This window comes from Heterodontus francisci, chromosome 16 (assembly GCF_036365525.1).
Source record: "Heterodontus francisci isolate sHetFra1 chromosome 16, sHetFra1.hap1, whole genome shotgun sequence".
Lineage (NCBI taxonomy): Eukaryota > Metazoa > Chordata > Chondrichthyes > Heterodontiformes > Heterodontidae > Heterodontus > Heterodontus francisci.
Window position 1 is genome coordinate 64,453,963 of NC_090386.1, and position 24,014 is coordinate 64,477,976.

At 42.8% G+C, this 24,014-nt stretch overlaps 1 protein-coding gene across 1 annotated transcript in view; it reads right to left on the minus strand.

Annotated features, from left to right (window-relative positions):
• Positions 1–24,014, minus strand: part of prpf6 (PRP6 pre-mRNA processing factor 6 homolog (S. cerevisiae)) — a 99,543-nt gene that overhangs the window by 71,621 nt on the left and 3,908 nt on the right. The window contains exons 2-3 of the mRNA XM_068048281.1: positions 14,818–14,983; positions 12,674–12,792 (exon numbers count right to left, since the gene is read on the minus strand). Coding sequence (XP_067904382.1) covers positions 12,674–12,792; positions 14,818–14,983 — 285 coding nt within the window. The remainder of the gene's footprint in view (positions 1–12,673; positions 12,793–14,817; positions 14,984–24,014) is intronic.

Here is a 24,014-nt window from a genome sequence, read left to right on the forward strand (position 1 = left end):
GGTGAGGGTAGAGGTGCGGGGAATGGGTCGGACACGGTTGAGGGCCCTGTCAACCACAGTGGGGGGAAATCCTCGGTTGAGGAAAAAGGAGGTCATATCAGAAGCACCGTCATGGAAGGTAGCATCATCAGAGCAGATGCGTCGGAGACGGAGAAACTGGGAGAATGGAATGGAGTCCTTACAGGAGGTAGGGTGTGAAGAAGTGTAGTCGAGGTAGCTGTGGGAGTCAGTGGGCTTATAATGGATATTGGTAGACAACCTATCCCCAGAGATGGAGACAGAGAAGTCGAGGAAGGGAAGGGAAGTGTCAGAGATGGACCATGTAAAGGTGAGAGAAGGGTGGAAATTGGAAGCAAAGTTGATAAAGTTTTCTAGTTCGGGGCGGGAGCAGGAAACGGCACCGATACAGTCATCAATGTACCGGAAAAAGAGTTGGGGGAGGGGGCCTGAGTAGGACTGGAACAAAGAATGCTCGACATATCCCACAAAAAGACAGGCATAACTAGGACCCATGCGGGTACCCATAGCGACACCTTTTACTTGAAGGAAATGCATTTCTTGTTTTTGTTTCAGATTTCCAGCATCCGCAGTATTTTGCTTTTATTTTAGTGTTTAATTCACTGCCACTTCTCTTCCAGGAATGCCTACCTTGAAGAAGTTCTGCTCTTCTCTCCGACGGGATTTTCGTTTGTCTCTTTTACCTTGTTCACCTTCATTGCTTTCTATTTCCCTCCTGGTGTTTGATAAGGTATCTACCAAAACTCGTTTTCACAGCCACATCTCCTTCCTCAGTGACTGTCTCCGGCTCCGACTGATTCCACGTGGATTCCAACTGCAGTTTCACCCATCATGCTTTGAAACCACCCAGGATCACAGGTATCTCCGAGAAATACAACGTTCCTCGGACTGCTACTCTCGCCGCATCCTGAGATCCACACTCAGTGCTATGCGCCGCCATATGCACACACTGGACCTCTCTCTCCAGCAGCACCGTCTCACCTTATCTCAAATCTGTTCTACTCCGCAGTTTCATCTCATCTTACGTCTCATCCGACGCATTAACAAAAAACTTTTTTTCTTCCTTTCAGGTGTTAAGGAACGCAAGCTCCAGCAGCTGATGGGGACTAATGCCCCTCCAGATCCTCCTCCCGCTTCACTTCCCTCTGACCCCACCCCTTCTGATCTGACCCCTTGCCGTGTATTCACTATACCCTCTGACCTCCCCCTCTCTGATGCTGAGCGTTCTGTACTCAAAGGTCTCAGTTTTATCCCCTTACGCCCCCACCTCAATGAATTTCGCGCTCGGCATGACGTTGAGCTCTTCTTCCGTCGCCTCCGCCTCCGGGCTCACTTCTTCGACCAGGAGTCCTCCCCCCGACCAGCAGACCCATTCACCCGCCTCCAGCATTCTCCCTCTACCTGGACCCCTCACCCTGGCCTCTTACCCGCTCTTGATCTCTTCATTGAAAACTGTCGGCGAGACATTGGTCGTCTCAATTTCTCTGCCCCCCTCACTCACTCTAACCTGTCCCCCTCTGAACTTGAGGCACTCCGTTCTCTCAGGTCTAACCCCGACATGGTCATCAAACCTGCAGACAAGGGTGGTGCTGTTGTTGTATGGCGTACCGACCTCTACCTTGCAGAAGCTCAACGCCAACTCAGACACCTCTTCCTACCTCCCTCTGGACCATGACCCCACCACCGAACATCAAGCCACCGTCCAAAGGACTGTCACTGACCTCATCTCCTCTGGAGATCTTTCCTCTACAGCTTCCAACCTCATAGTCCCACAACCCCGGACAGCCCGCTTCTACCTCCTTCCCAAAATCCACAAACGGGACTGTCCTGGCAGACCCATTGTGTCAGCCTGCTCCTGCCCAACTGAACTTATTTCTTCCTATCTAGACTCTATCTTTTCTCCGCTGGTCCAGTCTCTTCCCATCTACATCCGTGACTCTTCTGACGCCCTATGTCATTTTGACAATTTCCAGTTTCCTGGTCCCAACCGCCTCCTCTTCACTATGGACGTCCAATCGCTCTACACCTCCATCCCCCACCAGGATGGTTTGAGGGCTCTCCGCTTCTTCCTGGAACAGAGGCCCAACCAGTCCCCATCCACCAACACCCTCCTCCGCCTGGCTGAACTTGTTCTCACATTGAACAACTTCTCCTTCAACTCCATGCATTTCCTTCAAGTAAAAGGTGTCGCTATGGGTACCCGCATGGGTCCTAGTTATGCCTGTCTTTTTGTGGGATATGTCGAGCATTCTTTGTTCCAGTCCTACTCAGGCCCCCTCCCCCAACTCTTTTTCCGGTACATTGATGACTGTATCGGTGCCGTTTCCTGCTCCCGCCCCGAACTAGAAAACTTTATCAACTTTGCTTCCAATTTCCACCCTTCTCTCACCTTTACATGGTCCATCTCTGACACTTCCCTTCCCTTCCTCGACTTCTCTGTCTCCATCTCTGGGGATAGGTTGTCTACCAATATCCATTATAAGCCCACTGACTCCCACAGCTACCTCGACTACACTTCTTCACACCCTACCTCCTGTAAGGACTCCATTCCATTCTCCCAGTTTCTCCGTCTCCGACGCATCTGCTCTGATGATGCTACCTTCCATGACGGTGCTTCTGATATGACCTCCTTTTTCCTCAACCGAGGATTTCCCCCCACTGTGGTTGACAGGGCCCTCAACCGTGTCCGACCCATTCCCCGCACCTCTACCCTCACCCCTTCCCCTCCCTCCCAGAACCGTGACAGGGTTCCCCTTGTCCTCACTTTTCATCCCACCAGCCTCCATATCCAAAGGATCATCCTCCGCCATTTTCGCCACCTCCAGCGTGATGCCACTACCAGTCGCATCTTCCCCTCCCTTCCCCTGTCAGCATTCCGAAGGGATCGTTCCCTCCGCGACACCCTGGTCCACTCCTTCATTACCCCCACCACCTCGTCCCCGTCCCGGGGCACCTTCCCTTGCAATCGCAGGAGGTGTAATACCTGCCCATTTACCTCCTCCTCACTATCCCAGGCCCCAAACACTCCTTTCAGGTGAAGCAGCGATTTACTTGTACTTCTTTCAATGTAGTATACTGTATTCGCTGCTCACAGTGTGGTCTCCTCTACATTGGGGAGACCAAGCGCAGACTGGGTGACCGCTTTGCGGAACATCTCCGCTCAGTCCGCAAGCAGGACCCTGAGCTTCCGGTTGCTTGCCATTTCAACACTCCCCCCTGCTCTCATGCTCACATCTCTGTCCTGGGATTGCTGCAGTGTTCCAGTGAACATCAACGCAAGCTCGAGGAACAGCATCTCATCTACCGATTAGGCACACTACAGCCTGCCGGACTGAACATTGAGTTCAATAATTTCAGAGCATGACAGCCCCCCACTTTACTTTCATTTTTAGTTATTTTTTCTTCCCTTTTTTTTGCATTCCTTTTTACATTTTTTACAATCTTTTTTTGCATTTATTTCATTTCATCTTAGTTTGTTCAGTTTGCTTACCCACTGTTTTTTTCAGGTTGTTTTTCTTCAGGTTTGCACTTGCTGATGTTCAATATTCAGTATATTCACACCTATTCTGTACTAATGCTTTGTCTTTCAACACACCATTAACATATTGTTTGCCTTTGCTCCGTGACCTTTTGGTCAGCTATGTGGCCTGGTCCAATCTGCACCTTCTCCTTTGTTATCTCTTGCCCAACCCCCACCTCACTTGTTTATAATCTGTGACTTTTCTAATATTTGTCAGTTCCGAAGAAGGGTCACTGACCCGAAACGTTAACTCTGCTTCTCTTTCCACAGATGCTGCCAGACCTGCTGAGTGAATCCAGCATTTCTTGTTTTTGTTGTATTTGTATATTAATTGCCTTTTAAGCTCGCCACAGAAAGTTAAGTCGAATACGTAGGGCCCTACCAAATTCACAGCCATGGAAAATGCATCACAGATCGTGAAATCTCAGGTTCACCGTGAAATTGGGCATATTGCAAACTTTGCCCGTTTTAGCGATTGACACAAGGCTCAACTCACTGATTTGTAGATGAGGCTTCCAGTGTAGTTTTGAGAGAAACAGTCTCAAGTATTCGCCAGAAAGCCAGAATAAGCACATCAAAAACTGCCACAACCATTACTGCAGCACATCGAATGAAAGAATTTGACTTCCAAATTCTGCACACTGATGGTGAAATACGGTTTTGTACAAGTTGCAATGTTTCATTGGATCACACACGACGGGCAACAGTTCACCACCACTTAGAGTCCGCAGCAAAAAGAGTATCTGATACCAGACTGAGGGAAAACAAACAGACAAAAAAGCAAGCAATGACTTCATCTCTTTTTAAGAAGTCAACAGAGAGCTCAGAAAATCATCAGCTGGTTACAATGGAACTAGTAGATGCTTTTGCAAGCGCCAACATACCACTGGAAAAACTTCAGCGAAAGCTGTGGGTATTCATTCAACATAACGTGCAAAATGGTGGTTGCTTACATAGTGCAAATAAACTACGACAGGACGACTTACCGAAGGTTTTTGCTATACACTGCGAGGAAATGAAGTCTCAGATTAACACATACGAGTTTTTTGCAATTATTTGTGATGAGTCCACCAATGAGCAAGACAACCATGTGCTGCATATTTTGTTTGATTTTATGTCTGGTAAGGCTGAAGATGTAGAGTCAGGAAAGCTAACAACAGCGTTCGCAGACTGCGTCCACTTAGAAGCTGTTAATTGTGCCATAGTTTCCCAAGCGATAATCAAAAGTGTTTCAAAAAGATGGTGCAGATTTCAACAAAGTGTCTGCTTTCATTAGTGACAATACAACTTATATGACAAAACCTTTCAAATCTGTGCTCCAAGGTGTGATGCCTAATGCTGTCCATATTACATGTAATGAACATATAATTTCTCAGTGAGCTGTGGAAGATTGAGTTTGGTAAAGTCGACAAACTGGTCATCTACATTACATTGCCCTAGCCTCAAGCTGGAATTGGGGAACAAAACATCGCCCTTCCTCCAGAGCCAGTAATTACACATTGGAATTCTTGGTTTCAAGCAGTACAGTATCATGCAGCTCAACTGAAATAATACTCAGATTTCATCTCAAAAAAAGCTCACACTGACACTGAAAACACAGGTTTTAACAGACATTGTAACCCTTCTAAACGATGCTCAACTTAATGAGGTTGTTCAGTTTGTTGCCAAGAATGCTACACAACTGATGAATTTAATCACTTGGTTTGAATCCTGACCTGCCACAGTCCGCAAAGCTTACAATAAGGTAATGGATGTAATGTTCTGGGCTGAAGCACATTCAAACAAACACTCTGATTATGCTGAATTAAATGTCTGTGCTCAACAGGTGTTTTCTTGCATGGCAAAGAAGCTCAAACAATATTACTGCTACAGGCAAGAGCCAAGCAGTGAAGAAAAAGCTGCTCAGAGGTTTCAACAACTTTCTGCAGCGTTCCTCAAAGTTGTGCGTATCTTTGACCCTGCACAAATGCACCCATTGATGTTGGATTTAAACTCTTTTGATGTGATTTCTGGTTTAATAATGTAGGCTAGAGATTCCTGCTCATAAAAACATTGCAAAAGAAGCAGAAGCATATTTTGTCAAAAGCTTGTACTTTGACTTTGCTGCAGTTTTAGAACTCAGTGAAATGCAGAGTCCTCCCCTTGCAGGGCTAGCATGGCACCGTCTGACAATTCCAACAAACTCTGTGCACGCAGAGAGCCGTGTCTAAACACGGACAGATGTTCACAGCGCAGGGACAAGGAATTAAGAACGAGACCGCTGCTCCAAGCTCACATTCAACCACTGACTTCAGTGAGTAAAGAAGGTGACCTGTTTTATAGTCAGCTTTTTACAATAGTTTGAGTATACAATAAATGACATTTGAAACCAGAAACCTCCCTTGTCTTTTTTTTTAAAATAGATCATTTTCATGGTTGGCTGCGACACTGTGAAATTTACGATTTAAATATGTGAAATTGTGAAATTCACGATTCTTAAAATGCTGTGACCATTGCCACACTCACGCATGAAGAAATTATGAACTATATAATGAACTTATGAAACAAACTCAAAGTGGATACATTTCCTGAAAAACAAGATGGAGTCGAGAGTTCAGGTGACCTTATCCTGTACTGCCAATCACATGGAAACTACAAGAACCCTGAGTCAATCTTGATGTCTGGACCAGCCTCGGAGAAGGCATTAAAATGTAAATGGCCCATTCTGTGTTAATGGCTACCTCTCTAACAAATTGGGTTAACAATGGCATGGCAGGCATGGTGTCTCCAAATTCAAACACGAATGAGTGCGAAAAAACTCCACTGTATTGAAATGGAATGAAGATGGGTGACACCAAGACCCGATGGCCCCATCAGACATCATTTATGAGGACAACAGTAAAAAGAAACCACGGTGACTGACAGACACCAGGGGGTCTGATAAGGAGCTTTATAAAAGTATATGCTGGGCAGAGAGAGAGATTCCATCTGCTCCAGCGGAAGAAGCAGGACCCTGCCTAAGAACACCATTTTTAAACTACAAGTGGGCAGTGACTGGAAGTGGCCTTGAACTCCATACCTGAGAAATTGTACCAGGGTTTTCAACATTGAACTGTGTCTGAGATACAAAACAAAATCTGCACTCGCCCACCTGAAACTTTCCAAGTTTTGTCTTCAGTGAACCAAGCGAAAGGAAAAACAGACCTGCACCCTTTTTATAAATCTTCAGCCCCCGGGAAAGAACGCCAGGTTTACAGTGAACTCTTTTTAAAACCATCAGGCCTAAATGCATTTTTTCTTTTAATCTCTATCCTTTCTTGTGTGTGTGCATCTGTGTGTATGTGCGAGCGTGAGTGAAGTTGCGAATATCTTTGGGTGTTGTTCAATAAACATTTATCTTTCTTTAAACCTCCGAGAAAACCTGTCAGTTGTCTGTTTGTTGACCATTATAATGCTCAGGGGTTAGAAAACATGTATAATAAAAATGCTGCCTTTGGTCAGTTGAGAGGTGAAAAAGGGAAACCATGCCCATCATTTCCCACCTGCCATAAAGCATGAAATATGTAAAATTTGACTGTGAATTTGGTAGGGCCCTACTAATACAACAAAAAAGACTGGAAATGCTCAGGTCAGGCTGGATTTGTGGATAGATCTGGGAGAAGTTAAGGGCGGCACAGTGGCGCAGTGGTTAGCACCGCAGCCTCACAGCTCCAGCGACCCGGGTTCAGTTCTGGGTACTGCCTGTTCGGAGTTTGCAAGTTCTCCCTGTGTCTGCATGGGTTTCCGCCAGGTGCTCCGGTTACCTCCCACCTCCAAAAGACTTGCAGGTTGATAGGTAAATTGGCCATTATTAATTGCCCCGTGTGTAGGTAAGTGGTAGGAGAATGGTGGGGATGTGGTAGAGAATATGGGATTAACGTAGGATTAGTATAAATGGGTGGTTGTTGGTCAGCACAGACTCGGTGGGCCGAAGGGCCTGTTTCAGTGCTGTATCTCTAAACAAAATTTTTAAAAAAATAATAATTGATAGTGCAAGTGCCTTTTAATGACGTGTTAATTGTTAATGACTGCCAATCAACCTCTGGCCCCAAAAGTGAAATATGTAGATTCTCATTCCTACATGTAGTGAATTGTTGTAGATATTTTAAAATGTTACTTAATTTTTTTTAAATTTTCAATCCAATTTTTCTATCACTCTTTAATTTTTGTATACCTGATTTGATATTGAATGTACCCACTCTAATTCATACTCCTTCTGTGTCCTTCCTCTGTTTATTTCTCAATACTTAAATCCCATTGGAAAAGGGGACACCGTGCTGCTTCTGTCATTCACCAAGATTCCAAATGCCATTTCCCACCCATTATCAGTTTGCACTTCCAGCGGAGGAATGCAGGAACTAGTCTAAATAACAGGGCATGTCGTGTGATGGGCCACAGCAGAAAATTCTGGGTCAACATCCTATTTGTAAAGTGCAAGCGTAGTCCTATTAGGAACATAGGAGCAGGAGTAGGCCATTCAATATGATCATGGCTGATCATCCACTTCAATGCCTTTATCCCACATATCTCCATATTCCTTTATGTCAATGGTATTTAGAAATTTGTCAATCTCTACTTTAAACATACTCAATGTCTGAGCTTCCACAGCCCTTTGGGCGTAGAGAATTCCAAAGATTCACAACCCTCTGAGTAAAGAAATTTCTCCTCATCTCTGTCCTAAGTGGAAATTGTGTCCCCTGGTTCTAGACTCCCTAACAGGGGAAACATCTTAGCTGCATCTACCCTGTCTATCCCTTTAAGTATTTTGTAAGTTTCAATGAGATCACCTCGCATTCTTCGAAACTCTAGAGAATACAGGCCCAGTTTCCCCAATCTCTCTTCATAGGACAGTCCTGCCATCCCAGAAACAAGTCTGATAAACCTTTGTTGCACTCTCTCTATGGCAAGAATGTCCTTCCTAAGGTAAGGGGACCAAAACTGCACACACTACTCCAGGTGCGGTCTAACCAAGGTTGTATACAATTGAAGCAAGACTTCACTACTCCTGTACACAAATACTTTTGCAATAAAGGCTAACATACCATTAGCCTTCTTAATTACTTGCTGGACCTGCATGTTAGCTTTCAGTGACTTATTGACGAGGACACCCAGGTCCCTTTGTACAACTACACTTTCTAATCTCTTAGCATTTAAGAAATACTCTGCACATCGATTCCTCCTACCAAAGTGGATAACCTCACATTTTTCCACATTATATTCCATCTGCCACATTCATGCCCACTCACTAAGTTTTTCCAAATCCCCTTGAAGCCGCTTTGCAACTTCCTCACAACACACATTCCCACTTTGCTTTGTATCATCTGCGAACCTAGAAATATTACATTTGGTCCTCACATTCAAATCATTGATATATATTGTGAACAGCTGGGGCCCAAATACTGATTCTTGCAGTACCCCACAAGTCACAGCCTGCCAATGCGAAAATGACCCATTTATTCCTACTCTGTTTTCTGCCTGTTAACCAATCCTTAATCCATGCCAGTATATTACCTCCTATCCCATGTGCTTTAATTTTGCTAACCAACCTCCTGTGGGGGACTTTATCAAAAGCCTTCTGAAAATCCAACTATACTACATCCACTGACTCCCCTTTATCAATTCTGTTAGAAACATCCTCAAAAAACTCCAACAGGTTGTCAAACATGATTTCCCATTCATAAATCCATGTTGACTATGCCCAATCAGATCATTATTATCCAAGTGTCCATTTATCATATCCTTTAGAATAGATTCTAACATTTTCCCGACTACTGATGTAAGGCTAACAGGTCTGTAGTTCCCCATTTTCACTCTCCCTCCCTTCTTAAATAGTGGGGCGACATTTGCTACCTTCCAATCTGCAGGAACCACACCAGAATCTATAGAATTTTGGAAGGTGATCACCAATGCATCCACTATCTCCACAGTTACCTCTTCAAACACCATGGGATGTAGAATATCAGGTCTCGGGGACTTATCAACCTTCAGCCCCATTAATTTCCTCTAATACAACCTTCTTACTAATATTAATTTCCTTCAATTCCTCATTTTCCCTAGCCCCTTGGATCTCTAATTCTGGGAGATTTCTTGTATTTTCCTCAGTGAAGAAAGACATAAAGTAATCATTTAGCTTCTCTGCCATTTCTCTATTCCCCATTACAAATTCTCCTGACTCTGCCTGTAATGAACCCACATTTGTCTTAGCCAAATGTTTCCTTTTTACATACCTATAGAAGCTTTTACAGTCTGTTTTTATGTTTTTGCTAGCTTACATTCATATTCTATTCTCCCTTTCTTTATCAGTTTCTTCATCCTCCTTTGCTGTATTCTAAAATACTCCCAATCCTCAGGTTTACTACTGGCAACTTTATAGGCCTTTTCTTTTAATCTTAAACAATCCCTAACTTCCTTTGTTAGCCACAGTTGACTGCCTTTACTTTTGGGGTTTTTGTGCCCTGAAGGAATGTATAATTGCTGTAAACTATGTAATAATTCTTTGAAGACTATCCATTGTCTATGCACTGTCATACCTTTTAATGTATTTTCCCAATCCACCTCTGCCAATTTGCCCCTCATACCTTCATAATTTCCTTTGTTCAAATTTAATACCCTGGCTTCAGACTGAACTACCTCACTTTTAAACATAATGTAAAATTCTATCATATTATGGTCACTCATTCCTAAAGGTTCTTTTACAAGATTATTAATTAGCCCTTTCTCATTACATAATACTAGATCTAAAACAGCCTGTTCTCCAGTTGGTTCCTCAACATACGCTATAGAAAACCATCCCTAACACTCCAGAAACTCATCCTCCACAGCATTAATGCTCATTAGGTTTACCCAGTTTATGTGCAGATTGAAGTCACCCATAATTACTGTATTACCCATGCTACAGGTTTCTCCAATCTCCTGATTAATACCATGCCCCACACTACCACTACTGTTTGGTGACCTATAAACAACTCCTACCAATGTTTGCTGCCCCTTGCTGTTTCTTAGCTCCACCCAAACAGATTCCACATTTTGTTCTTCCGATCAGAGATCCTTCCTTACTCATGTACTGATCCCATCCCTTCTCATCAGCGCACCACCATCTCCTTTTCCTTTCTTCCTGTCCTTCTCAAAAGTCAAATATCCTTGAATATTCAGTTCCCAGTCTTGGTCATCCAGTAGCCACATTTCCATAATGGCAATTAGATCATACACATTTACCTCTATTTGTGCCTTTAAATCATCTACCTTGCTGTGAATGCTGCGTGCATCCAGGTAGAAGGTGGGTATAATTACTCTGTATTCTTCAAATGAATGGTGGTATAACTTACAGATAAAGCTACAGCTCAGGATCCTGGCTTTGTTATTGGGAAATACAACTAAGAAGCTGCAGGCAGTCTGGATCCAGTATTAAGTGCAAGACAGAAATTTGCATTGGATTATACTCTTAAATTTCTCCTTTTCTAATCAGAGCTTAATATTTGACAAAGCTATGAATTTATGCCCATCATATTTCAGCTCCTGTATTTCCATGTAATATCTGATATATTACATTAAAATATGAAATAATTTATTTAAAAAAGCATATATCTGGATTAATATCCATCTGTGTGTCTCCTATTGCATATCATGCTGAATCAGTTTGTATAATTTACATTCATAAGCATTTCCAGTTTTGATGATCTTTAGAAAATATTCCTAAACAGCACAATGAAATATGCTCATGAATAAATACAATGGAAGCAGACATTTTACAGTATTGAAATTTAGGGGTAAAGGGTAGCTATTCACTGGCAGAAGGTGGGAAGTGGGGTTCCACAAGGATCAGTGCTGGGACCACTGGTATTCGCAACTTAAATTAATGATTTAAACTTTGGAATCAAAAACAATTTCTAAATTAACAGATGACACCAAATTGGGGAAGAGTTTGGGGGTTGGGGGGACGAGGGGAATAGTCAATACCAAGGAAGACAGCAACAACTTACAAGAACCCAATTAAACTTGCAGACCGGACATATAATTGGCAAATTAATTTCAACAAGTGAGAGGTATGACATTTTGGTAAGAAAATAAAGGTCACATATTACTTGGAAAATAAGAAACTAAATGGGGTAGAGGAGCAAAGGGATCTGGAGGGACAAATACACAAATCACTAGAAGTGATGTAGGTTAATAAGGCCATAATAAAAGCAAAACAAGCAGAGTTTATTTCTTGAGGGATGGAATTGAAAAGTAGCGAAGTTATGCTAAACTTGTATCGAACCACGCTTGGAATACTGTGCACAGTTCTTGTTGCTATATTATACAAAGGATACATGGTCCAACGCAGCATAGATTGCATCAGCCTCTTCATCATGGCGGGCAGCCATAAAGGCGGGGCTAAAGTGTGGCGAATCGAAGAGACTTAGCAGTTGGCAGGAAAAAAGACAGAGGTGCAAGGGGAGAGCCAACTGTGTAACAGCCCCGACAAACAAATTTTTCTGCAACACCTGTGGAAGAGCCTGTCACTCTAGAATTGGCCTTTATAGCCACTCTAGGCACTGCTCCACACACCACTGACCACCTCCAGGCGCTTACCCATTGTCTCTCGAGATAAGGAGGCCAAAGAACAGAACAGAAGCACTTCAGAAGGTGCAAAAGTGATTTACATGGATAATACCAGAACTGTGAGGTTATAATTATTAGGAAAAGATGAAAAGGCTGGGTCTCTTGACCTTGAAAAGAGAAGGCTGAGGGGTGACCTAATAGCAGTCTTGAAAATCTGGAAAGGTTTTGATAAAATACACAAAGGATAGCATTTCCACTTATGGGGACGTGCAAAACTAGAGACCATCAATACAAGAGTCACCAAGAAATCAAATAGAGAATTCAGAAGAAACTTATTTACCCAGAGAGTGGTGAGACTGTAGAACTTGTTACCACCTAGAAATAGTTGAAGTCAATAGTATAGATGCATTTAAGGGGACGCTAGAGAAGCATGATTGAGAAGGGAACAAAGGGTTTTGCTGATCGAATTAGATGAGCAAGGATGGAAGGAGGCTCGAGTAGAGCATAAATGCCAGCATGGACTGGTTGGGCTGAATGGCCTTTTTCTTTGCTGTATATTCTATGTAATTTTCTTACCTTCTATCTTTCCTTCTTTCATCCATTCTCTTGTCCAACGCAGCATAGATTGCATCAGCCTCTTCATCATCTTTTTCATATGGACCACTTGAGAACAAACTTCCAGCATATCCATTGAACTTAAAAAGAAATGACATTAATATCTCCAAAATATTAAGTGAAGATAATCAGATTAAAGGACTTTTAAGTTTTGTGGTTTACTTTAAAAAAAACAAAGTGTGCCAAATGTATAATGCTTCCACTTCAGTACATCGGTGCTGAAGGTAAATGGAATGGAATCTTTACTCAATGCTGTAATTGAAAACCATCTAGAAAACATAGACAGAAGTCATCATGGATCCCAAACGAGAAGTTCATGCTTGACCAACCTTTTTGAATTCTTTGAAGTAACAGAAATTGTAGATAAGAGTAATAAAGTAAATGTAATATAAAAACAAATTATCGTGGAAGTCAGAAATCGAAAATAAAAACAGAAAAAGCTGGCAACACTCAGCAGCATCTATGGAGACAGAAACAAAGTTAACGTTTCAGGTCACAGCAGTGTTGCAAGGTGCCAGAGTCACTGCCCCCTCTTTCCCATTTGATAATACTTTGATAAGGATAATAAACTCATGATGGATGTCAAAGCATGTGGAGTTAGGCCGCAACAACAGAATGGAAAACAAGCTGTCTACAAAACAGAAAACAGAGAGTAGGGATTAAAAGGTAGTCACTCAGACTGGCAAAAAGCAGGAAGTGGCATTTTACAGGACTTGGTGCTGGGAGCACTATTGTTTACCATTTACATAAACAAACTGGACTCAGGAAAACAGAAGTACAGTTTCAAGATTTGCAGACAAAACCAAATTTTAAGGTGGGAGGGTGCAGTTAAATACTGAGAAGACAGCGACAAAATATAAGTTGTTAATAAACCTGCAAGTTGATAGGCAAATTTGCCATTGTAAATTGCCCCTAGTGTAGGTAGGTGGTAGGAGAATGGTGGGGATGTGGTAGGGAATATGGGATTAATGTAGGATTAGTATAAATGGGTGTTTGTTGGTCAGCACAGACTCAGTGGGCTGAAGGACCTGTTTCAGTGCTGTATCTCTTGATGACCCTATAAGTGTGCTGTGTCCATTTTGATAACAGGACTAAGGTTATATATGCTTTGGAGAAAAAAAAAGTCTAAATGGGGTAGAGAAGCAAAGGGATCAAGGGGTACAGATTCACAAATCATTAAAAGTAGAAATGCAGTTTAACATGGCCATACAAAATGCAAAGTAAGCACTGGGGTTACATTTCTTGAGCGACAGAATTAACATGCCTTCTCTGCTTTTCAGAAGAACCTTAGTTAGTCCACGCTTGGAGTACTGTGTATAATTCTGATCTCTATATTACAAAAAGGATATAGAAGCACCGGAGAAGGTGCAAAAAAGATTTAAAATGACAGTACCAGAACTGAGGGGTGATAATTATCAGGAAAGACTGAGCAGGCTGGGGCTCTTTTCTGTCGAAAAGCGAAGGATGAAAGGCAACCCAATAGAGTTCTTTAAAATTATTAAGGGGTTTGATAGGGTAGACATAAAGTGATGTTTTCACTTATGGGAGAGTCCAAACGTGGGGTTATAAAATTTTAGATATTCACTAATAAATCCAGTAAGGAATTCAGGAGAAACTTTGTTACCTAGAGAGTGGCTAAAATATGGAACTTGGTATCACAGAGTAGTTGAAGCGAATAGCATAGATGCATTTAAGAGGAAGTTAGATAAGTACACGAGGGAGAAAGGAGCAGAAAGATATGCTGGTAGGGTTAGACGAAGTAGAATGGGAAGAGCTCGTAAGGAGAAAGAACATCAACATAGATCAATTGGTTCGGATGGCCTGTTTCTGGGTTACGTTGGAAATCTGGCTGTTTCAGATTACAGTATCAAAAATATATGAAAGACTGAAAAGTCAAAATGTTAGAAGCAATTTGAAGCAAATGGTGGCAAAGTAAAGGCAGGCTAACTATGGGACAGAAGCAAACAAAAACACACTTGTAAATGGCTTACCGCACCTCAGAAATGTGTTATTCTAGTCATAGTTTTTCATTTTTTGGGGCAAACAGGATATATTTTTAACTTTCATATTAATGTTTTTAAATACAGATGTGCTACGTTTATCACCTCATCATAGTTAGTGTCATTCAAATCTTCATCGTCATCATCTGCCTGGTTCTTCTTCATTTGATCACCAACAGTTCTTTTTCCTGGGGGAGCATGACGGTCATCAACTGGGTCATTGGCATCTCGAGCAGGTCCAATATCAGAACGTGTTGTGAAACCAGTAGCACTGGATCAAGCACAAGATTTAAATAAACAACGAGGTCACAAAATAATTTAGTATTAGCATTCAAACTACAGTGGAGTGCCATTAACATTCAGCATTATCTTTTCTTCCCCTGGATACAAGGCTAACCAGATTCTTTACTGCAACATTAGACAAAAGGTAGTGTTTCCTTTTGAAAAAGTTCATTGATAGCATAGGCTGCTTTCTGTTGAACAAAAGCAATGTTTAATCTTTTGGGAGATGTCTTTTATTTGTAATTTTATTTCAGCTTGGTACAAGTCCTCTGTACGATAAAGCTAAAAAAAATCCTAGCCCTATGTTTTCATTGTTAAATAGCTGTACACTTTTACAAAAAGTTTTGCCAGTAAACTTACCCCATGCTGAGCACACACACCTTTCTACAATATTGAGAAGTCACTTTATGCAGTGATGTCAAAACTGCAACCTGGTTATCCAGCTCATGAAATCCAGGCAATTCAGTCCTATATATGCTTTGATCAACCTACACATTATTAAAAATTTTGCATCGGGTGCACTCTCCTTTTAACAAGGCTTATTTTGTCAAAATTTTTGGTGCGTTTTTCCGTCAACACTTCATATCCAATTTTGCTTTTGTGATGGGATTTGCCATGTTGATGTTGCTGCAGGCTCTGTGGAACAAGTGTCTCGCAATTGCATTGCCATAATAAAATTTATCAACTGACCCTGGGCAATTTACCAGTATTTCTTAATTTCCGATTTATCCTGTAGGAATTTTGTCTTCAAGTTTAGAAAGCAATGTTCCGAATGCTGTTTCCTCACTGAGGATAAGTCCTATAGCCAATTGAGATATATTTGAATTAAGTGAGAACATGAATTTAATTCTATATATGTGATTCCCGCAAGGTCTTGGGTACCTAGATGACCCAAGAGCACAATTTTGGATCGTCATTTTCCAAATTAACACAAATTATCTTCTATTTTGGAAGGGGTTTTTTGTTCACAAGTCCTTTCAAATTCATAGATGTCTTGTACTTAAACCCCCAAAAATCTAACCTTTTGCTTCATCGTTAATGGACCTCCATGCTTCAAGTTCAGAAGACGCTGAACTGAGGCTGCAATACAACTAAAGTACTAAGTTTAGTTTTGAGCATCAAACCTGAGAAAAGTCTTGAAGGGGATACAGCACAGATTTACTAAAATTATTTCTTTGGGCCTCCTTATCTCGAGAGACAATGGATACGCGCCTGGAGGTGGTCAGTGGTTTGTGAAGCAGCGACTGGAGTGGCTATAAAGGCCAATTCTGGAGTGACAGGCTCTTCCACAGGTGCTGCAGAGAAATTTGTTTGTTGGGGCTGTTGCACAGTTGGCTCTCCCCTTGCGCCTCTGTCTTTTTTCCTGCCAACTACTAAGTCTCTTCGACTCGCCACAATTTAGCCCTGTCTTTATGGCTGCCCGCCAGCTCTGGCGAATGCTGGCAACTGACTCCCACGACTTGTGATCAATGTCACACGATTTCATGTCACGTTTGCAGACGTCTTTATAACGGAGACATGGACGGCCGGTGGGTCTGATACCAGTGGCGAGCTCGCTGTACAATGTGTCTTTGGGGATCCTGCCATCTTCCATGCGGCTCACATGGCCAAGCTAAAATTATACTACAGCTTAAAGGGTTAAAGACTTACACTCCAATGCAGAACTAAGGGAGTGCTGCACTGTCGGAGGTGCCATATTTCCGATGAAACATTAAACCGAGGCCTGATCAGCCTCTCAGGTGGATGCAAAATATCTCATGGCGCTATTTTGAAGAAGGGTCAGAGTGTTATCCCCGGTGTCCTGACCAATATTTACCCCTCAATCAACATGGCCAAATAATCTATTTTAGTGATTACCAAATTCCTAATTGTGGGAGCTTGCTGTGAGCAAATTGGCTGTCACATTTCCTACATTACAATGTCTACACTTAAAAAGTATTTAATTGGGTGCAATGTGCTTTGGGGCATCCTGTGGTCGTGAAAGGTGCTATATATATGCAAATCTTTTTCTAAATTATGAGGAAGGGTTGCATAAACTCAGTTTTCATCCCCATAAGCTTAGACGGTTAAGGGGTGATCTAATCAAGATCTTTAAAAATTATATAGGAACTCAATAGGGTGGATAGAGAAAACTATTTCCTCTGGTAGGGGGAATAAAGAACAAGGGAGTCCAATCTATATGCCTGCATAATCTGAGGTATATTAAAGAAAGTCAGCATATTTAAATGTAACTCACAGGTCATCAGGTACAATAGAAGCACTAGCCCCAGCTTCTCTCCAGCACAAAGCATTGTGTCACAGAACTATTTTTTTCCTCCTCTGTTTAAATCAGTATGCCTTTAAGACAGAGAGAGATGTTTTAGATTCTTGAGAACAGTGTGCCAGCTGCACCTGTTTCCGACTTCACAGCAGGAGAGGGAGATCACATGGTGTACTGTAACTTTTGACAGTGTGTAAAAACCAGCTTCAACCGGTTTGAAATAAACACCAGCAAAGCATGCTTGTTGGAGGAAGGAGCTATTCTGCTTAGCATAAAATCTACATTGAGTTACAGGCTGTCTTTGTCGAAGTAGAAATAGAAACCCTGGAAAAAGATCATTTGTGTTGTTGAAGTAAAGTTTCTACTGAGAGACTGTCATTTTGTAAAACCCAAGTGGACCCATTTCTGTGCTCCTTGTTGGAGGAACAGTGTGACGCCTCTGCAGTCAAAACGCTTTCGAATGTCTATCAAGTAAACACTGTTCATCAAATCCTCGTGGAGACTTCGAGTGGCATCTGATTGTTCTCAAGCCAGATACCTCATCAACCTGGAATGAAACTCACCAGAACTTACAACCCAGCTACTTATTTTGTTCCTAAGAAATACTATTATTAACGTTGGTTAACTGTTGATTTTTGAATGTGTGTGTGAGAATGAGTTAGGATAAATAAGTAGTTATAAGGACTTTAGACATAAATTTATCTTAGTTAATTTGTTGTTGTTTAAAGATACCAGGTTTGGTCTGTTTTATTCTGGGGGTTACTAAAGTGTTTAATTTGGCTAATTTCCAGCAGGTGGAAAAACTTTAATATGCTGCAACCTGTGGAGCATTGGGACTAAATTGACAGTGCTTGACTTCCGCCTCAGTCGTAACTATTGTTTATATTTCATGGACCAGACGGACATATACTTATGTGAGCGATGCTGTCAATTCCCTGCCACATCATGTATTAGCAGTTTCCCGATAGGAAATGGATTAAGACAACAAACTCAACTTCAGTGCAGAACTGAGGGAATGCTGCATTGTGGGCAGTGGCATGATCCTTCAAATGATGTTATAAATTAAAACCCCAAGGGCTCAGCGGCAAGTTTCAAAAAGTACGCGACGCATGGACAAGACATGTGCCACAGAACCACCGCAATATTTCACGTGGCAGCTCATTAACATGGAGGGGGTGGAGCGCCCGCCCCCCATGACATATAGGGGGCAGGCACTTCGTCCCCGGCAACAGCACCGGCGCCATTTTTTAAAGAGCTTCAAGCCCTTACCGGCAATTGTAATGTTTAAAAGGTACAAGTTTTGCATCAAAATGAAATAAAATTTTATTTACACTTCCAATCCCCTCCCCCACACCCCCCCCCCATGAAAAAAACGTTTATTCTTTGTCCTATCACCTCAAAAAAAGTATTTACTCACGACCTTCCACCCCCCAACTGAAATTTATTCCCTTTGACCCTCAACCCCTCCCCACTATCCCCGCAACCAATCGCGTTGATTTCTGCATCTCCCCCCACCAAAAAATTCATTTCTCCCCCCCCCCACCAGTGTCACACCTCAGATCTCTGACAGCACAGGAGTTCGGGCCTGCAGCCGGAATATCAATATGGGACAGCCATCGGGACAAGAAGCGCTTTTGCATGTATTTAAATTTAAACATTTAGATGAAGGCTCCGTCGTCGAGCGGCAAGGTAGCTGCCCCGCCACTAAAATGCAACGGGGCCTTCCTCGCGTTGAGGCTCGTGGCGGGCTTCCCCTTGAAGTATTTTCCGGGCCCCGCCCCCCCCGCCCAAAAACCCCGTCGGGGGGCTTGTAAAATTCAGCCCATGATGTCTGTTCAGGTGCCACTACTGAAGGAGCAGTGAGTTCGTTCAGTACTTTGGTAAATCTTCTACCCTCAACCTCAATTTTGAGTGCTAAAGCACAATGGAAGATCCTGGCCTTGGAGAAAGTACAGCTAAGTGGATGAATGGCATCGAAAACCTGAGCTACAAGGAAAGATTGTAGGTATCAGTGTTTGAATGAATAATTTTAAAAATAAATTTGATATACCATCGCTTTAGGTCTGGGCACAGCCATAATAAATCTGCAAGTGCAGCATAAATACAGAATAGTGGATAATCAGAATTGCTTACAAGGCAGTGATGCCAACCAGAGGGTATAAAATGTATCGAACCATCATCTGTCTCAATTACTAATCATAGTTTGTTAAAAATATTCTTTTGATTCAAAAATCCTTGCAGATACTTTGTATTCTTCGAATGATAATTCATATTTGACTACAGGTAATCATCACTTCAACCACTTGCAGCTTTGACTCCATTTAAAACATAGAAAATAGGAGCAAGAGTAGGCCATTCGACCCTTCGAGCCTGCTCCACCATTCATTACGATCATGGCTGATCATCCAACTCAGTAGCCTATTCCTGCTTTCGCCCCATACTCTTTGATCCCTTTAGGCCCAACAGCTATATCTAACTCCTTCTTGAAAATATATAATGTTTTGGCCTGAACTGCTTTCTGTGGTAGCGAATTCCACAGACTCACCACTCTCTGGGTGAAGAAATTTCTCCTCATCTCAGTCCTGAAAGGTTTACCTCGTATCCTTATACTAAGACCCCTGGTTCTGGACTCCCCCACCATCGGGAACATCCTTCCTGCATCTACCCTGTCAAGTCCTGTAAGAATTTTATAGGTTTCTAGGAGATCCCCCTCATTCTTCTGAACTCCTGCAAATATAATCCTAACCGACTCAATCTCTCCTCATACGTCAGTCCCGCCATCCCAGGAATCAGTCTGGTAAACCTTCGCTGCACTCCCTCTACAGCAAGAACATCCTTCCTCAGATAAGGAGACCAAAACTGCACACAATATTCCAGGTGTGGACTCATGAAGGCCCTGTATAATTGCAGCAAGACATCCATGCTTCTGTACTCGAATCCTCTCACTATGAAGGCCAACATACTATTTGCCTTTTTTACCGTCTCTTGCATCTGCATGCTTACCTTCAACGACTGGTGTATGAGAACACCCAGTTCGCGCTGCATACTCCCCTCTCTCAGTTTATAGCCGTTCAGATAATAATCTGCCTTCCTGTTTTTGCTACCAAAGTGAATAACCTCACATTTATCCACATTATACAGCATTTGCCATGCATTGGCCCACTCACTCAACTTGTCCCAATCACCCTAAAGCCTCTCTGCATCCTCCTCACAACTCACCCAGTTTTGTGTCATCTGCAAGTTTGGAGATATTACATTTATTTCCCTCATCTAAATCATTAATATATATTGTGAATAGCTGGGGTCCTAGCACCGATTCCTGCGGTACCACACTAGCCACTGCCTGCCATTCGGGAAAAGACCCTTTATTCCTACTCTGTTTCTTGTCTGCCAACCAATTTTCTATCCATTGCAATACACTACCCCCATCCCATGCACTTTAATTTTACATGCTAATCTCTTATGTGGGACTTTTGTCGAAAAACTTCTGAACGTCCAAATAAACCACATCCACTGGCTTCCCCTCATCAACTCTACTAGTTACATCCTTGAAGAATTCTAGATTTGTCAAGCATGATTTCCCTTTTGTAAATCCATGCTGACTCTGCCCGATTCTACCACTGTTCTCTAAGTGCTCTGCTATAAAATCTTTGATAAATGATTCTGGAATTTTCCCCACTACCAACGTCAGGCTGACTGGTCTACAATTCCCTGCTTTCTCTCTATCTCCCTTTTTAAATAGTGGGGTTACATTAGCTACCCTTCAATCTGTAGGAACTGTTCCAGAGTCTATAGAATCTTGGAAGATGACCACCAATGCATCCACTATTTCTAGGGCCACTTCCTTAAGTACTCTGGGACGCATACCATCAGACCCTGGGGATTTATCGGCCTTCAATCCCATCAATTTCCCCAACACCATTTCTCTACTAAGGTCAACAATATATTTTTCTTCAAAAAAAAGCAGCTTTTTCATTTTACCTATTTAATTCCAACACAGAGTGGTTAGAGCTCCATTTCCACTGCAGTTATTCATCTCGGATGCAGTTTGATTATTTTCTAAATTCAATCATGAGATGTGGGCATCGCTAGCAATTATTGTTCATAAGAATGTGGTGGTGAGCCACCTTTTTGAAGCGGTGCTGTCCATGTGTTGAAGGTATTTCTGCACTGTGGTTAGGTAGAGTGTTCCACCATTTTGGCCCAGCGCCGATGAACAGCGATACATTTCCAACTCGGGAGGGAAATTTGCAGGTAGTGTTCCCATGTGTGTTGCCCTTGCTCTTCACGACAGTAGAAGTCATGGGTTTGGAAGGTGCCGCGGAAGAAGCCTTGGTGAATTGCTGCAGCGCATCTTGTAGATGATATATGCTGCTGCTACCATCATGCGCTGGTGGTGGAGGGAGTGAAAGTTTAAGGTGGTAAATGGAGTGCAAATCAAGTGGGTTGCTTTGTCCTGGATAGTGCTGAGCTCCTTGAGTGTTGTTGGAGCCGCACTCATTCAATCAAATGGAAAGTATTCCATCACATTCCTGACTTGTGCCTTGTAGATGGTGGAAAGAGTTTGGTGAGCCAGGTGGTGTGTCACATGGCAGAATACCAAGCCTCTTATCTGCTCTTGTAACCATAGTATTTATGTGACTGGTCCAGTTAAGTTTCTGGTCAATCGTGATCCCCAAATGTTGATGGGGAATTCAGCAATAGCAATGCCACTGAATGTCATGGGGAGGTGGTCACACTCACTCTCGTTGAGATATCTGGATTTGTAAGGCGCAAACATTATTTGCCACTCTTCAGCCAAGCCGGAATGTTGTCCAGGTCTTGTGAGATGTGGGCAAGTGCTCCTTCATTATCTGAAGTTGCAAATGGAACTGAACACTGGCAATTATCGGTGAACATTCCCACTTTTGACCTTATATTGGAGGGAAATTGATTGATGAAACAGCTGAAGATGGTTGGGCCTTGGACACTCTCCTGAGGAATTCCTGCAGCGATGTCCTGGGGCTGAAATGATTGGCCTCCACCAACCACAACCATCTTCCTTTGGACGAGGAATAACACTAGCCAGAGGAGCATTTTTTCCCTGATTTCCGTTAACTACAATTTTACTAGGGCTCCTTGGCGTGACACTCAGTCAAATGCTGCCTTGATGTCAAGGGCCGTCACTCTCACCTTCACCAATTCAGCTCTTTTGTCCATTTTTTGACCAAGGCTGTAATGAGGTCTGGAGCCAAGGGGTCGTGACAGAACCCAAACTGAGCATCGGTGATCAAGTTATTGGTAAGTGCTATTTGATAGCACAGTCAACGACATCTTTCATCACTGTCAGTGATTCAGAGTAGGCTGATCAGCTGATAATTGGCCAAATTGTATTGCGCTGCTTTTTTTGGTGGACAGAACATACCTGGGCAATTTTCCACTTTGTTGGGTAGATGCCAGTATTGTAGCTACACTGGTACAGCTTGGCTACAAGCACAGCTAGTTCTACAGCAGAAGTCTCCACCACATTACAGAAAGGACATAATTGCTCTGGAGAGAGTACAGAGGAGATTTACAAGACTGTTGCCAGGGCTTGAAGGTTGCAGCTATGAAGATAGATTGGCTAGGCTAGGGTTGGTTTAACTGGAACTGAGGAGGCTGAGGGGTGACTTGATTGAGGTGTACAAAATTATGAGGGGCCTAGATAAAGTGGACAGGAAGGACCTGTTTCCCACTGGCAGAGAGGTCAGTCACCAGGGGACACAGATTTAGGGTGATTGGTAGGGCTATGGACCAGGTGCTGGAAGGTGGGATTAGTTTGGGAGGCTAGTTTATTCGGCTGGCGCAGACACGACGGGCTGAACGGCCTCCTTTTTCTATGGTTCTACGGCCGGGATGTTATTGGGGCCCATAGCGTTTCTGTATCCAATACGATCAGCTGTTTCCCATATTACATGGAGTGAATTAAATTCTCTGAAGACTGATGGCAGGGACCTCAACAGGAAGCTGAGATAAATCATCCATATGGCACTTCTGGCTGAGGTTAGTTGCAAATGCTTCAGCCTTGTCTTCTGTACTCATGTGCTGACTCCGCCATTATTGGCAATGGGAATAGTCATGGAGCCTCCTCTTCCCGTCAGCTGCTTACTTGTCCACCACCATTCACAACTGGATGTGAAAGAGCCGGGGAGCTTTGACCTGATAAATTGGTTGTGGGATCGCTGAGCTCTGTATATAGCTTTCTGTTTTTACTTTTTAGCATGCATGTGTCTTGTGTTGCAGCATCACCAGGTTAGCAACTATTTTCAGGTTCAACTGGTGCTGTTCCTGGCCTGCTCGTCTACATTCTTCATGAAACTAGGATTGATCCCTTGGCTTGATGGTACTAGTGCAGTATGCCAGGCCATGAGGATACAGGTTGTGGTGGAATACTACTCTCCTGCTACCAATGGCACACAGCACCTCATGGATGCCCAGTTTTGAGCTGCTAGATCCATTCTCAATTTATTCCATTTAGTATGGTGGTTGTACGACAAAACACAATGGAGGAAGAGCTCAGTGTGAAGTCAGGACTTTGTCTTCAATTGTACTATCAGGACAAATCCAACCCCGCCAATTACTGCCATATCAAGCGGCAATTGCTCAGCAATAACCTGCTCGCTGACGCTCAGTTTGGGTTCCGCCAGGGCCACTCGGCTCCTGACCTCATTACATAAACAAAAGAGGTGAGGTGAGAGTGACTACCCTTGACATCAAAGCAGCATTTGACCAAGCATGGCAT